This window comes from Alosa pseudoharengus, unplaced genomic scaffold (genome assembly GCF_046254945.1).
Source record: "Alosa pseudoharengus isolate Yale_2024_CS ecotype anadromous, Long Island Sound unplaced genomic scaffold, YU_APseudo_1.1 YU_APseudo_1.1_scf_12, whole genome shotgun sequence".
In the NCBI taxonomy this organism is placed as follows: Eukaryota; Metazoa; Chordata; class Actinopteri; order Clupeiformes; family Clupeidae; genus Alosa; species Alosa pseudoharengus.
In genome coordinates, this window is record NW_027468587.1 from 19,169,572 (window position 1) to 19,186,608 (window position 17,037).

Consider the following 17,037-nt stretch of genomic DNA (forward strand, 5'->3'; position numbering starts at 1 on the left):
ATCATTTTCAAAATAATGAGTATGAAATGAAGTCAGAACACCCATCTGAGGAAGAGTGCATGGAGGAAGTGAGGGGGAGATAAAGAGAGAAAAAGAGGGTCAGTGGTAGGTCTGAGACGAGAACCAAGTTGGGAGACGGTGGGTTAGATGAGATCAAGTAGCAACATGTTTCCCTTGGGTTCTGTTCCATTAACGAATGAGCTGCCTCTCTGGTGTGGGTTTGAAGGGCTTTGTGAGCATGTCAAATTCAACTTGTCAGCCTCACTCCTGGAGTTACTCAGCATATTTTCTTTTACTTTAATAGGAGCCATCTAACCCCCATCTCCCTGCCGGGTGTTATATCGATATTTACATATAAATTACTTTTTGCAAATGCACGCATGATGTTTCTTGGTGATAAAAATGTATTCCTGTCAATTTGCACAGAGGCCATAAGTTAGGAGAGTAATAACAGCTGGATTCAGATGTGGTGATGTGATCGCTGAAGACATACAAGGCTCTCTTTTTGCATTACCAATCTCTGTATAAAGACTCGAATGAGTCAGAGTTGTGATTAAAATCAGACTAAACAAAGGGCTGCAGATGCCTAGATAATGGCTGCATGACGCAGATGGCACTAACCTTGACCCGTCTCCAGCCCCCACTCAATGTCTTTTCACAACACCAGTTCCCCAACCAACGCTCTTTTGCATCCATTTTATAGGATTTCTAGGTTTCTAGGAAGAGCCCCCATCTTCCTAGAAACCCAGGTAATTCATTAATTTGCAGAGCCATTGCTGTGCCATGTCTTTCAAGTTGCTCTACTATAGTCTGTTCTCTGCCCCCAATAGTCCAAGAGCATTAGCTCAAAATTTAGTCAAACCCGGAACAAATTAGTAACAAGCTGAATTTTTCAGGATATGTTCAGAATACCTTTAGGAATAACATACTAAAAGTCCCCGTGAATCCCCCTTGTGCTTTCTAAAATATTCAAGATGGCGTCCAAAATTGCCACTATTTGGAGATTTTTCCATATCTCAGGCTTAAAACATAATACAAATGCAATACATTTTTTAAAATATATGTTTTCTCATACAAGGAATCCAAATTCACCATTGACACACTGCTAAAATTAAAGTTAACCAAGATTACAAGGTCATTAATGTGACAATAACACAAAATTCACATAGTGTACCCATTAACCCCAGGCACCATTTAAGCCCATGTGTAACTTTGAAGTCATTTTTTAGAAAAAGAGGGGCCTCTCTAATGCTATTCATTATTTTGTCTAATCACACAATGTCTTTATTATATGTTAGTTTTATTTTGCACCAATCACATTTGTCAATATTGAATAAGGCTCGCTTACATCTGTGCAGTCTCAAGGAGGCTCAGATAAAGTCGCTTCAAAACTTTGGTGTTTTTGAACCCCTCAGATAGAGCCTCTTTTCAATTATTTTCAGCCACTGACTTAGTATGTAGATTCATATTATGTAAATTGGGAAATTATTGTTTATTGTTTTTTGTGTATAAACAGGTAGTTCATTGTCATTTTTTACCATTTGGCTTTATGTAGAAAGATGAGTTATGCTAGTTAGCGTAGTGAGCAAACCAGTAGTCAATACATGTAGCCCTACTGATAGATACACTGCTTAAGGATTAAAAATGTTGAGTATACAAACTAAAGTTTTTCTAAATGTGAAATATGTGCAAAAAATGCCTTTTTCCTTAAATGGTAGGTTAAATGGTGGGCTTAAATGGTACAGTGACCCAAAAAACAGCTAGCGTAAGCAAACTTTGAATAAGAATACCTTGTTCATTCAGAAAGTTTGGCAAAAGAGGAATAACTTTGATGGCAAGTTTTAAAGCATATTTAGGCTACAGGCATTTCTGTATACATTTAATCATGTTTATAAACCATCTTAGTGTCTATGAAAAATAGAAGGTTCAAATCTCTCATGTCGTGAGCGACTTGAGCGACAAAAACGACAGAATTATTATTTAGCAGCTGCATTTTACCAGTGACAAAAGCGATTTTGCAACTTTGGGAGCTCTTGGTCTGAACGCACAGTTAGACAACAATCAGACAGCAATTTTCCCTCTATAACCTTTGTAATGTAATAGCACATAATATTATATATAATGCTGACTTCATATTGCATATAATATTATACTTGTACATATAAAGTCCTAAACATCAAGTAATAAAGCCATTTCATAAACATATACGAGATACAAGGGAGCATTGGTAACACCAGTAAATATCTGATGGTGTTACATGATATAACTAGATGTGACACTGTATCTGCTCTGTATCGCCAAGGGAAGTGTAAGGCATTCAATCTGGTGCATAAGAAGAAAGAGTATGATCTACTTGACACATTCATCAATGCTGCAAGTACTCATCAGCAAGTACAACAAGCAGGTGAAAGCTTCCTCCTGAAGCTGTATGGAGCTTCCAGTTGTGAATCACTGGATCAGTTCCGATACATTAGATAAGGCAATCCGCAGAACTTCACTTTCCTCGTCCTTCCAGTTGGCAACTTTGCATCCAACAAGTGCTGTAGCCAAGCAACATTCATTCAGAACATATCTCATTGTTCAGGAATGGATGGTAAGGCCATTGCAGCCAACAGATTGGGGATGGAAAATGGAGGATATCTTGACTCCAGTTGAAACTGACCGCCCCATTGCTCCAGACACTCTGCTCAACATGATCTCTTGTGGCTGCAGAGCAGATGGCTGTGGAGTATCATGTGGCTGCAGGAAGATGGGGGTACACTGCTCTGCCTTGTGTACAAAGTGCAGTGGTCAAACATGCAACAATGCAGCACCAATGCCATCTTTACTAGATGATGAGGGAGAAACTGAAGAATCAACACCAATTTCTGATGATGAGGATGATGACTGAAGTGATTTATTATTATGAAATGTCTCCATTCAAGAAACTAATGATGAAATTGACTCACTTACCCTTAAAAAAACATATATTTTGACCTTTTAATTGCATTTGTATCAGGTTTTAAGCCTGAGATACGGAGAAATCTCCAAATGGTGGCCATTTTGGACGCCATCTTGAATATCTCAGAGAGCACAAGGGGGATTCACGGGGACTTTTAGTATGTCATTCCTAAAGGTATTCTGAACATATCCTGAAAAATTCAGCTTGTTACTAATTTGTTCCGGGTGTAACCCTATTACTACTGGACTACAAACAGTTAATCAGTTTTTAGCCACACAAGCCTTGTCTGTTGAGACCAAGGGACCTGTCACACTGACCCTCTCCCACCCATCTCACCCCCTATCTTGTGCACGGGATTTGACATTTCCCTTGGCGCTAATAGCTGCGGGACTAAATGTCAGAAGTCATTTCCTCAATACATTGTGATTTGTGTCTCACCTACTTGTCACATGATTGCCTGTGGCCTATTATACCTGGGTGGAATGATGAGAGGCCTGGTCATATCTGGACAGGAAATTAAAATCATGGCCAGATTGCTTCTGCAATGAAGTGAAAGACTACAATCACTGAAAGAGTGAATAGAACCCTTGCAATGGCTGTTAGTCTTGGGATGTTGTGTATTTCCAGGTATTTTAGTAGTTTTTTTCTTTTCATATTCAGTGTTTTTTCCATTCAAATAACACAATAGACATGTTTTACTATTTTTACTCAACAGGGGGGTACATTACATTGGGACTATCAAGTCTTTTCTTTTTTCAAGTCTGGTCAGGCTTGATTACATTTGTTCAACTGAAGCATAGTGGGAAATTTTAGGTAAAACTGGCTTCTTTGCTGATCCTGATTTGTACGTGTACATTTTACAAAAGCACTTATTTGTGTGGGTATATGTCTAAGGACCGGATGGAATTGCTATGGAGCAACTGTCATAACTGAAATATTTTGGAGAGTGGATTGTGACTCACACTGTGACATTTGATGCCCTGAGATAACCTGTTGCCCCGTATACTATGATCTATATACTTTACCTATATTAAAGCTAACAATGGGATATAAGTAAAGTATTCTCTCAATTTTTTTTCATGATACAAAAATGGTGCTCAAAATCCTGTAATAGCTTCAACTGATTTGACAGTCATGTTCTCTCTGAACCCCAACACTATATTGTTAAGAAATCCACCTCTGCAGATTAAGCACCAAAGAGCTTTTTGGTTTGTTTCATTTTTGCCATGCTTTTTTGGCAGTAGCTGAAGTACTTCTGCGGCAGTAGCCACAATACTCGCTGCAGCAGTATTTGACAAAAGCAGATCTAGTCCACCAAGACCAAATTCACCAGAATGTCATTTGCATAATTTCATTCTATCAACACATCCTGAGAGTTTTCTAGCTGTAAATGCTCTAATTCTTGTGGTTCACAGTGATCCAGCATTCAGTAAAGGTCGAACAATAAATACTCTGTGTGGCTCTTGTAAATGGCAGGAAACCATCAAAACAATCACTCTCACCTACCAACATGAGAGGTAGAGAGCAACGGTCAGGATTGCTTTTGCTGCTGTTGTTGTGATACTGAAGTCTAAATGGGGGTTGGTTTGTATCCACTTGTATCCTGCTGATGTGTCTTTCCCTCCCTCTCATCTGAGCAAACCATCTCGTTTCACCAACAGGAGTGACAGGATTAGTGCAGATTGATGAGAACGGTGACCGTGAGACTGACTTCGCCCTCTGGGACATGACGGACACCAACTCGAGTGTCTTCCAGGTATTGAAGTGTCTTCCCACATATTGTCTCATGGGTTACGGGACTCACATGGATTTGATGCCAGTCAGACACACGTTTACAAACACATGTACAGACACGTGTGCACTGTGCAGCTAAACACAAACAGGAAAAACACACTCCTACATCAAACATGTACTCTGATGCTTTATCTTTGTACTCACAAAACCACAAAGACATAACAAAACACACTTAACAGAACTTTATCATCTTTAATCCTCTTACATTTGGGCAAAAAACACAGATGTATTCAACGAAAGCATAATTTTGTAATCTTGCACACTGAGCCTGAGATTTCTATAATAGCACATTTCTATATTAGCATTTGGCTTTATATTAGAATATGGCAATGAATATATGTTCTCACCAACAGTCTCATGTATGTATATATGAATACATCTATATATATATTGAGGGGTGTGTATTTGGCATATGACTTGAGCTGTGAGAGAACTTACATTGTCCCTTGGTAAATAGAAAACACACACTGAAAAAAGAAATTGCTGGATTTACTTGATTTTATCAAAGTTGAAAACATGTGCCATGCTGATGTTTTGTGCATGTTCAATACCTAATGCAATCATGGTGGGAACTAGGGCTGTAACGATTTACGATTCGAAACCGAAATCGCGACATTCATATCCACGATACTGTGTCGCGGTGTGAAAAGGCAGAATCGCGACACACCCTTTCTAGTGTTTCACGCAGTGCACTGCAGCTTAGGCGGCCGCAAAAGCAACCCACAACTCCCGCTTTACTTATCGGTAGCCTACGTTGTCCAAAAACAAATAAATAAATAAATAAACATTTCATACCTCTCCTTGCTTTCATTGTAGACTATGTGTGCAACTTTACCAAACAGTATAGAAGTAAACCCCCTCTCCTTGCCCCGCTCTCTCTCGCGCTCCCTCCCTCTCACTCTCCCTCCCTCTCCTGCACAATGAACACGCGCGACTTAAATAAAACATTCACAATCGTGAAAGCAAGGACGCATAGAAGACGACTAGCTAAATTACTATTAAATCCGCTTAGCATCATTACCATGCTGCACATATTTGTTTAAAACTCTTGCATTGAAGTTGACTGATCCAGGGCTGCCAACTTTTCAAAAAACCTTGGAGTGAGATTTGGTGGGGCCAACCAAAATTTTGCTGCGGAAATTTTTGTTTGGCTCATTCAGCATTATACCATACAGTAAAAAAAACGTACATCAGTGGTTCTCAGGTGTAGGGACCAGGCATGGACGGATTATGAACTTTCGGGCCCCTGGGCCCATATGTATTAAGGGCTCCCCACTAATTGTCGCATATGTGGAAGGGGGGTTTGGGGGTCTTCCCCCAGAATTTTTCATTTGTTTGATGTGATTTCCTGTATTCTGGTGCATTTTGGTAGCTTAGAAATCTAGACATACCCTAGCGGCAGCAAATTACATTTGCTTCCAGGGCTAGTCTAGCAACTCTCCGTTGGCTTGTGAGCTCGAAAAATTAAACTTCTATCAGGCCAATCAAATCGTCTATAGAGTCGTTAGGGGGGCATAACATAATGATTAATGGCAGAGTTGCAACAGTTTGGCTTGAATTCCCTGCTACTTCAAAACAAAGAAGATGGATATTGCTGTTGGCCAACAGTGTGACACGAGTTAAGCTTTTTTTGAGATGGCAAAAGTTTGAACTAGCCAACTAGCTCCGCTGGTGGGAAAACGCATGGGACTCAGTGCTGTCCTATTGCGTGCAGAGGGAAGACAACCGATTATCCCGCCCCTCGGACTGAGCACTGCGAACGGTGAGTGCCCAGACCCTACATTTTAATGTGGGTCTGGCTCGTCAGGCTAGCATTTTGGGGATGGCCAATACTAAATTCAATCAGATTCATAGCCTACATCCTGATGTGTTGATATTGAGGCAATGATTCCATGCAAAGGCTTGGGCTTCAGGGCCTCCTGACACCTTGGGCGCCTGGGTCTGGGCCCGGAAGGCCCGTGCAGTAATCCATCCCTGGGACCAGGGTCCCAGAGTTAAATGAACATTGGTATCAAAGGGATCTAGCCTACTACTAGGACCATGGGTGTCGGAGGCATTGTGAAAGTGGGTGGGACATTTCAGAGGGGGGGTATGGGGGTCTTCCCCCAGAAAAAAATGTTTTGGACTAGATGCAATTTCCTGAATTCTGGTACATTTTAACAGGTTATTTAGATACTTCTATACTGTATAACAAAATAAAGCCAGCCTACGAAATTAATAAAAAGTAAATCATGCATAATTTAAAAATAACTCAAGGCTACTTGGCTACGCAATAAGGTTTCCATTACAGCACTGCAGACATTCAATGAACGCATGAAAGCGGATGGTTTGTTTGAAATCCCGACACTCTTTCAACTACATGGAACGTAATAGTGATCATCAAATACCTCCCCAGATTTCAGTGCCCATCAGTCCCAACATTTAACAATATAATCAAACGGTCCAAAAGTAAATTAAATATCAAACTAAACCGAAAATGTCATGCTTTTGAAGGCCTACCAGTATGCCGCTCCAAGAAACGCATGTCTCAAAATAAAACTCGCATAAGAAATAAAGGGCTGTCTCGAATACAATCCTGCCCCTAAAGGCCTGTACTTTGTCTTAAGACCCCGGCCATAATTTGAGGATTTACAGTATCTAAGTAGACAAACTGGCTTCAGATATCCAACAGAGTGAATAGAGATTGTGCAGTCTTGGTTAGTGACGTGATGCTGTTAATGGGGAGTTTTACATAGCCTAGCGTAAACCTATAGGTTATTATTTATTTGGTGTACCTTATTTATTTGGCTTTTTACCTTATCAAAAGTGAGGGGGATGACTGATCTCTTCAACACTGCCGGGGATTTGGCGCTTGTCACTGTGTGTGTGACAGAAGAGGAATGGGAGAATGCGTGTAACAAAAAAAAAAGTTTATGAGCGATTTACGCTCAAATGGGAGAATCCAATGAATATGACAATGAAGCACTAAACAGATGCTGAAAACAGCACTGGTATTTCGCACGGCAAAAGTGGGGGGGGGTCCAAACTAACAATTTTAAAAAGTGGGTGTGTGTTTTGTAAGAATTTAAGAAATGTTTGTATATTTTAACTTTTAAATGCATCAATCAGGTGCACTTTCAAAATAAATTCAGAGGTCAGACTTGCTTATTTTTATGGAAATATTTGTGCTGTAGCCTAAGCTATTTTGCACTTCAGAATTATAACCATGCACACACAGGTGGAATAGTTATGGTGATATTGCAATAAGTTCACAACCACAAAAACATATGCTACATTTCACAGTTCAGAAATGTTCAGAAATGTGTGTACATTTCAGCACTCCATGAAATTATGCAGAAGTGGTCACCTGTGTTATTCAGCTAGTTTATTTAAGATAATATATTGGTCATTGTAATGGCCATAGCCTATAGCCTAGGCCTACATGCTATTCCTTTTTCAGGATGTACCCATATCTGCATGATGTGAATGTTTGCATATGGCTTATGTCAGGCTTTATATCAATATTTGTGTCTCGTTATTTGATTTTCTTCATATTTTTGCATTAATGTCACTAGGAAGCATGCCAATATAAATATTCATTTATCTGTAATGGGATTGGCTGGAACCTGACAATATAAAAACCATGATAGTGGGATAATCTATGGCTGAGCAATTTACAAAAATGTATGTAGGCCTACTGACAAATAGTTTACATTAGAATACATTATAATTTCGCCCCAATGAGGCTATGTAGAAATGTGTTGCCATTTCAAAACCGGATTAGCCTACTCAGGAACCACTTATTGCACAGAGGCATGCTTTATATCCTCGTATTCGGTATGGTTTGCTGTTTATTGTGATATTGGGTTTGCCACGTGTTGTGTGAAGGGTTAGTGAAATATTAAACCGAGAGTAATGGGTGTGCACTGTGTGCAAAATGCATATGATTAGCCTAAATTGCACGTCGGTTCAATGTTAATTTTCTCGCGAACCATTTATCACAGCAACTTGGCGCTAATATCACTGGAAAGCTTAGATTCCGCACGTTCACCTGATGTGTGATATCATATGTACAGGTTTAGTTTAGTTGAACCTCATCTGCCAGGTATTTGACCTACCAGGTTGACACTTCAGCGTGAAAAATACTCAATAATACTCAAAGCATACCTAGTCATCTCAATACCAACGTTTCCCAAAAGGGCCTGTCCCAAGGAGAACTAGTATTACCTTGAAACTTAAACACACATGGGGAAACTGAACAGTCCAATCAGTACACTATGATAGGCTAAGCTATATGCTATTTTGTTTACAATATTTCCAGGCTTCAACCAGACAGCTGAATTAAAGAGGTAGAGTTGTAATAAAAAATAGTAGGCCTAGGCTATAGGCTAATCTGCATAAAGTGTGCTGTCATAAATATCAGTCATTCAGAAAAATATTTTTATATCAGGATATAAAATAATAGATATATTATATTGTAATCCTCTGGTGTTCTAAGGGAGGCTATTAAAATGTTATTTAATAAAATGTCTAGCCCCCCCAAAAAAAAAGGGGGAAAAAAGAAAAATCGAGATTCGTATCGAACCGTGGGTCAAAAATCGTGATACAAACTGAATCATGAGGTTGGTGTATCGTTACAGCCCTAGTGGGAACAAAGCATGGTTTATCTCAAAGCAAAACATAAGATACATCTCAGCTCCAAATTCTACTGGAATCTAAGCATAACCCTCTTTAGAAAAATCCATGTGAAAACTTTATGTTCTTAGTACCGTATTTTCCGGACTATAAGTCGCACCGGAGTATAAGTCGCACCAGTCAAAAACCATATATATAAATATATATATGTTGCACCTGAGTCGCAGGACCAGCCAAACTATGAAAAAAAGTGCAACTTATAGTCCGGAAAATACGGTATGTGTTGTGATTATGACTTTATATATAGACAGTTAAGGAACACAATGAGCGAAGACTGGCCCTTAACCCCCTAAAAGCATGCAATATGGCAACAGTGGCAAGGCAAAACTCCCATATTCTAGGAAGAAACCTTGAGCAGAACCTGACTTAATAGGGGGAGCCCATCTGTTTTAGTGTTCTTGCAAAAGCTCATGGGAACAATGAAATGGCATCTTATGTGTTTATTTGCCTTACTGGTTCAGTACTTAGGTGCTTCATATTGATCTGACATGATTCTGTTGGATAAATTCATTGCTGTGGCAAAATATGTCAGTTCAACATAATAAGATTGTGTTTGAAAGAGAAACATGAGTTTGTTTAAGTCCATGTTTTGTGGTTAAGTAAATGTGACCTCTTTTGCTTTTTCCCCCAATATATATGCTTACCTTACTTGATTCAATTAAAAGTGGATTGCTCAATTTAAATGACTATTTGAACACAATAAGGATGTGTTTAATTCAAGACTGTTTCATGTAATTGTAATATGGTTTGATAAATTGGACAGCCCTGAATTTTCCTTTTTTACAGTGCAGTCAGAGCAGGATATACATTTGGTATACGTGCGTGCGTGCATGCGCGTGTGTGTTTTTGTGTGTGTGTGTTTTTGTGTGTGTGAGCGCGTGCCTGGCATGTCCCTATGTGTGTTTTCGTTGTTTGGCGCGCTGCTGACATACACTGATACATTTCTGTGGACATGCTTGTCCAGCACAGACATCACAGCAGAATCAATACGTCCATCTACATACCTGTCTCCTGTGTGCCTTGAGTCTGGCTGCCAGTAATCAATGCTGTGTGCAGGGCGGCCGGTGCATCAGCTCCGAGACACTTGATCAGCAATTTGGCTGCTGTAATGAGAGGCCGTTTATGTCAGCTGCTGAGTAGCACCAAGTGTGGTTTACAAAATTGCTTTCTACCGCATCTGGGCAAAGGTCGAGCCCCTAGTGTGTCCTCTGATTTGTTACTTGTTGGAGGCTCTTCAATTCAATGATTAGCAGCCGGTTTCGTCTGTTGTTACAGATTTTTTCCTCCTTAAATTAAAGGTGTTTTACTCCCCCCATATCTGACGTGAAATGTTTTGCTCTTTTTGCAAGTTCACACAGTTTTATCTCTCTGAGTTTTCGCCAATTATTCCTCCAAAAGCATCACATCACATTTTTTTCTCACACGTTGTGTCAATGTGAATGGGTGAGAAAATTGAAGACGTTTCATTGGAATTTCACAGTAAAGTCGTGCTGCTGTATAAAGAAATATGTGCAGCATTTACTCGCTTACCCTGTTATTTGACATTACAGTATTTTCAGTCCCCTTCTCCCCCTCACCTTAACTGCGTCTTCTTTGATTCTCTCCTTTCTCTTTTCCCATTCTCTTTCTAATACATAACATTTTGTTGGTTGATCTGTAGATTGTGATGGTGTACAATGGCACTCAGAAGCAGATGTCCCCTGTGCCAGGGATGGTCATCCAGTGGCCAGGGGGCTCCATCCCACCTGACGTGCCGGAATGTGGCTTTAAGAATGACAGTCCAGTCTGTCTTGACAGTATGTATGCCTGATATCCACTGACTGATATGCATTCTTCCATTTGTTAATTTACCTAGAGCAGTGGTTCCCAAACTTTTAACAGGCATGTACCCCCTGAGACATTATGATCTTACGGAGTACCCCCAACACCACCAATTGTTAACAAGGTTTTTTTTTAATTGTTTTATTAATATTTATTTTTATCAATTTTGTCAAGAATAGTGAATAGGATCATAAACATATGATACAAATCTCATCAATAGTCAACATAGGCTATGATAGGCCTACAAATGTGCTGAATATAATGATTTTAAATAGATCTGCACCTAATCTCACACACAATCGTCTTGTTGAATGCAGTGATCTTATCTGGTGCTTGTCTTTGCCTTGTAACTGGAGATTTAACTCATTGAGCTTTCCAAATATATCGCTAAGATAGGCCAGCTTCGTCAAGAAATGTTCATTAGTGAACGTGCTTGCAGATTCAAACATGCGCTCTTCCTCCAAGAAGAGGCGACTCGGAGCTCAAACACGCGACAGCACTTTACCTCGGGAAAGCCACCTTGCCTCGCTGTGAAACAGTACAGCCTTTTGGTCAGCTCCCATCTCGTCTCAAAGTGCGGAGAATAGACACGCTTTTAAAAGCCGGGTCTTGATGAAATTCACCATTCTCACAACCTCGTTCAAAATCTAATTCAGGTCGGGACTAACTAAGCTGCCTTGACACGAGCGCTTCCCTATGAATAACACAGTGCGTCCATTGCGCATCGGGTGCTACCTGGGCCTAGGCTACAGATAAAAAAATAAATAAATAAATCTAAATCCGCAAATCTTGTACCCTTATCCGCAAATCTTGTACCCTTATTTTATTGCGAAAAAGACATTGACAACATATCACATTTTGAAACTGACAATTTTGACTATATCATGAAAAATGTATATATGCTCATTTTAATTTGATTACAGCACCATGCTGTAAATAAAATTAGAATTCAATGATTGATTGATCATGTGAACCCTATATTTCATTGAAAATAGTGCAAAGACAACATATCAATTGTTGAAACAGAGATTGTATTGTTGTTTTTTGTTGAAAATATTTGTTCCTTTTGAATTTCACATAAGCAACACTGTAGATAAGATCTGCAAATATAGAAACGATCCCACAACCTTTTTTCTCAGTCCCTGAAGAATATTCAGAGCTACCGTAATTTCCCAACTATTAGCCGCGGTTTATACATTGATTTTGCAAAATTTCTTTAGCTATGAGGTTAATACACGGGGGCAGTTAATATGGTATTAATATGGTTTTGTTTTTTTAACTTGCATAAAACACTGTTCTGTGGCTTATACACAATCCGGTTAATACACAGGAAATTACTGTATATTTAGGAGGGCATATATCCGAGAGTACAGCTGGTCCATTGCTATTTAACCTGGTTTCTGTTCAAATATGCAGTTAAGATAATTGATGATAAAAGACTTACTGCATAATAAGCAAACATTTAAAAGTGCCATGTTCAGTTGTTCCTGGGCTTTTATTTTAGGTATTTGGGACAGGTAATTCAGTGAAAGATCAAGTTCTGTATCTCTTTAACTGGTTGTCGAAGACTTGCTGGTTCTTGTGTAATATATTTGGTAGACGCTTTTTCAGGTGTGTGAGGTTCTTAGTTCTTGGTGTGCATTCCTTAAGTGTTGAAAATTACAATTGAAACGCATGAGTATTCAGTTCCTCCTTGTCCTCCCGGTCTCTTAGGAACCATCACAATGCAGCAGATGGTCACCATTGTGGTATTTTTTGTCATCATCATTATCCTCACAGTCACAGTGTTTGTGTACAGGTGAGTGTGGGCTGCATATGATTACATTCACTCATACTCAGTTCATAACCCTTCAGTATTATATGTAGAAATGAGCCTCTTATTCTCCATCAATTTTGTCACATGAATATTAATTTTTCTATTTCTGTCATGCACATTCATACACTTTTTCGTGTGCAAAAACTCACAAATGCACACACATGCACCCCCCCCCCCCCAAACACACACACACTCAAACACATACATACACACACACACACACACACACACACACACACACACACACACCCCACACACACACACACACACTCAAACACATACATACACACACAAACATACACACACACTTAATCGCCTCTGCACAGGAAGCTGAAGCTGGAGAATGAGCTGGTGGCCCAGCTCTGGAGGATCTCCTGGGAGGACATTCAGATGAGTAACCTGGAGAAGGTGTTGCGCAGCGCAGGCAGCAAGCTCACCCTCTCCCTGGTGAGCCGTCCACTACCCCCCACCAGTACTCCGACAGATGCCTGAAATGTCAAATACGTGCTGATATATTGGTATTTATAAATACTCATGACCTATGGTGCACTGGGGAAAATAAATATTTTCTTGTGCAATCTAGAGAGGCTCCAACTACGGCTCTCTGCTTACTGGAGATGGCAACTTCCAGGTGTTTGCCAAGACTGGCTACTTTAAGGTAGGTTTGATGAGGTGTATTTGACAGTAAAGGAGTAAGGGATCTAGTATCTGGAGTGGGAAGTCAGAGGAACGCTGACAGTGTGCTTTGTGTTTTTCCCAGGGTAACATCGTCGCAATCAAATACATCGACAGGAAACGCATTGAGCTGACAAGAAAAGTGCTCTTTGAGCTGAAACATGTGAGTGCTTCTAAAATAGATGTGTGTGCGTGTGTATGCGTGGTGTGTGTGAGTTTTGTGATAAGTCCTTGTACAACCCGATTTCCGAAAAAGTTGGGACGCTTTGCATAATGTGAATAAAATAAGAATGTTATGATTTCCAAATCATGTCAACTCTATATTTAATTGAGAATAGTTCAAAGACAACAGCAACTATTCTTTTTTTATTCACATTTTACAAAGGGTCCCAACTTTTTCAGAATTCGGGTTGTATACATGTATAAATATATGTCCCTGTTCCTGTATCATTCATCTCTCCCTTTGAACTCCAGATGCGAGATGTCCAGAATGAGCATCTGACACGCTTCATTGGTGCTTGCATCGATTCTCCCAACATCTGCATCATCACTGAGTACTGTCCACGTGGTAGCCTGCAGGTAATATTCACATTCACCACAGACAAGTCCCAGAAAGTTCAACACACCTTGCCACTTCACATTGGGTTCTGATTTGTACGATGCACAACAAGGCAGTTAATGTGCCCAGGCTGTCGGCACATGAAGGACAGCTAACTTAATTACTGGGCAAAAGCATTTTGCTAATTTAATAACATGTGCATGACCCTACATGCAAACACAGGTGGGATAGCACAACGCTCAGGCGTGTCAATACACTTATTAAGTTCTCCAATGTTCACAAAGAGGAATGACTGAATAATTTGTTGGTATTTGTTGGACCCCATATCAAGGGCTTGTGGATCATAATCGGCCACAGCAACAACGAGGAATAACTGAAGAATGTGTTAGTAGTTGTTGGTATCTGTTGATTGACAGTAAGATTGACAGTTGCTTGCTTTTGAACGTGTTTTACTTTGTTGGTGTATTGCATATTCACTTGATTCGCATGATGTTGTATGAAACCTGTCATCATGGTAGTTCACATTTCATGTGAGTTTTTCATGTGAACAAAAACCTTGCTAAAGCTTCTTATCAATTTAACATGGACCACGTGGGTTGAATATGATGTGATTTGCATATCAGTGGAAAACAGCATGCAGTGAAGGAAGTAGGATCTGTACTAAATAAGGCATGCATTCAATGGAGGATGTTGACAGGAGTGTGCGTATGTGCGTGTGTGTGTGTGTGTGTGTGTTTGTGTGTGTGTGTGTTTGTCTGTATCCTCTTTAGGACATTATGGAGAATGAAAGCATCACACTGGATTGGATGTTCAAATATTCTCTCATCAGTGATATTGTTAAGGTACTGTTTTTTATGGCATAGTAAAGTAAACTCTCGACACAGGAAAAACACGGTAAATTAAAACATCTCTTCACCCTCTCTCTCCTTTTCCATCGATCTTTTTCATCTCTCTCCCTCTGTCTCTCTCTCTCTCTCATTACCCGTTACTCGTTATGTGTACAGTGCTCTCATGAATTATGTATGTAAGCATCACCATTCTGCCTTGTTTTGATTTTTCTTCCTCTTATGTGAGGATGTAATATTTTGCCTCTCCTTTCCTCCTTCCTTGCATCAACACCACCAACCCCAGTATCAAGGGTTGGACTTCACTGTTCAGCAATCCTCAACCCAAGCCTGTCTGTGTGAAGCTATATGAGTTTATTTTGACTTTGTGACTTGTGGCTGAGAAAACATTTCAGATGAGACAAAGTGGTTGCTCGCGTAAATGTGAGAGGGGAGAGCATCCAAATACCAACCTGCATGCACGAAGCCTTAATGGATATGAAAGGATGTGAGAATGATAAACTCCCTGTCTTCTGTAAAATATTGCATGCAAGAAAGCATGCAAGAAGAACAACAATAATAGGAGGCTATTATATACTAATCGTGATTTGATATATCATGGTGTGCTATGCTAAATGTTGCCCTATCTGCTTGCATCATTACCAAATTACCGGTATATAAGATCGACTATATACCTCTGAGATAAAGGTGGGAGGGATGCTTGGTATGGACATGACAGGTGGAATGAAGTTTCACTGAGTTCAATAGTAAATGACGTACATAGCTAATGAATCCCTCCAAGTTTGTGGTGTGTGTATCTTTACTTCATACATCCACATTTTCTAAATTTCTCATTTTGTCCTGTCTGTACATCACAATAATTTGTTTGCCATAGTGAGCATGGTTATTATGAGTGGAATACATGGAGATGCTGCTGTCTCTCTCTCTCTCTCTCTCTCTCTCTCTCTCTCTCTCTCTCTCTATCTCTATCTATCTATACCTCTCTTTCTCTCTGTATGTGTGTGTGTGTGTGTGTGTGTATGTGTGAGTGTATGTGTGAATAGCCTTTTACATTGCCTGGTGTGCCTGGTGCTCATATCTTACAAGGTCTTTCTGAATCACTTCTGCAGGGTATGGCTTTCCTGCATAACAGTGTGATCGTCTCCCATGGCAACCTCAAGTCCTCCAACTGTGTGGTGGATAATCGCTTTGTGCTTAAGATCACCGACTACGGCCTCTCCAGCTTCCGAACCGATTCTGATATCAAGGATGCCCATTCCTACTATGCACGTCAGTCTTGGTTTTCCTCTATCAGCCAGTAATTAAAAGCTTCTCTCTAGATGGTTCTAGAAAAAGAAACAGGGTTTTCGCATCCTAAATCCTCCCAATCAGAATGTACACTGTTCTGCTGTAATGCTTTTTTAGTGAATACTGTAGTTCTGCCACTTCAACTCCAATTCTCTAAATCTTTGATTTGTTTGTCGGCTCATCTACTCCATAGCACTTGTTGATTAACTATTTCATCTCCAACAGAATGCTAACTACAGACACTTCTATGTAAACTTAAATGTTTGCCTTCTCCTTTCCACTCAAACAGGAAGGCTGTGGACGGCTCCAGAACTGTTGAGGATGGAATGCCCTCCACCGGCAGGCACCCAGAAAGGCGACGTCTACAGCTTCGGCATCATCCTGCAGGAAGTGGCGCTGCGCTGTGGAGTTTTTTACCTGGACGAGGACTCCCTAAGTCCGAAAGGTCAGTGGTCACATGCGAAAACAAGCCAGGAAGTGCTAAAATATTAATAATACACTGTATCAGTATGCATCTTGACAGACCAAACCAGAGGGGCATATCACAAGCACAAGATGCAACACAAAAACCACACACACACACACACACACACAATCACACAAACTCCGAGGAAATGTCAGAAGG

General features: G+C 40.1%; 1 protein-coding gene across 3 annotated transcripts in view; it reads left to right on the forward strand.

The window, feature by feature from the left end:
* The window catches only part of npr1b (natriuretic peptide receptor 1b), a 76,704-nt gene that overhangs the window by 42,722 nt on the left and 16,945 nt on the right, over positions 1 to 17,037 (forward strand). For all 3 annotated transcript variants that reach the window (XM_076280370.1, XM_076280371.1, XM_076280372.1), the window contains 10 exons: positions 4,603 to 4,697; positions 11,070 to 11,205; positions 12,944 to 13,028; positions 13,373 to 13,493; positions 13,630 to 13,704; positions 13,807 to 13,884; positions 14,196 to 14,300; positions 15,051 to 15,122; positions 16,235 to 16,394; positions 16,702 to 16,857. In XM_076280370.1, coding sequence (XP_076136485.1) covers positions 4,603 to 4,697; positions 11,070 to 11,205; positions 12,944 to 13,028; positions 13,373 to 13,493; positions 13,630 to 13,704; positions 13,807 to 13,884; positions 14,196 to 14,300; positions 15,051 to 15,122; positions 16,235 to 16,394; positions 16,702 to 16,857 — 1,083 coding nt within the window. The remainder of the gene's footprint in view (positions 1 to 4,602; positions 4,698 to 11,069; positions 11,206 to 12,943; positions 13,029 to 13,372; positions 13,494 to 13,629; positions 13,705 to 13,806; positions 13,885 to 14,195; positions 14,301 to 15,050; positions 15,123 to 16,234; positions 16,395 to 16,701; positions 16,858 to 17,037) is intronic.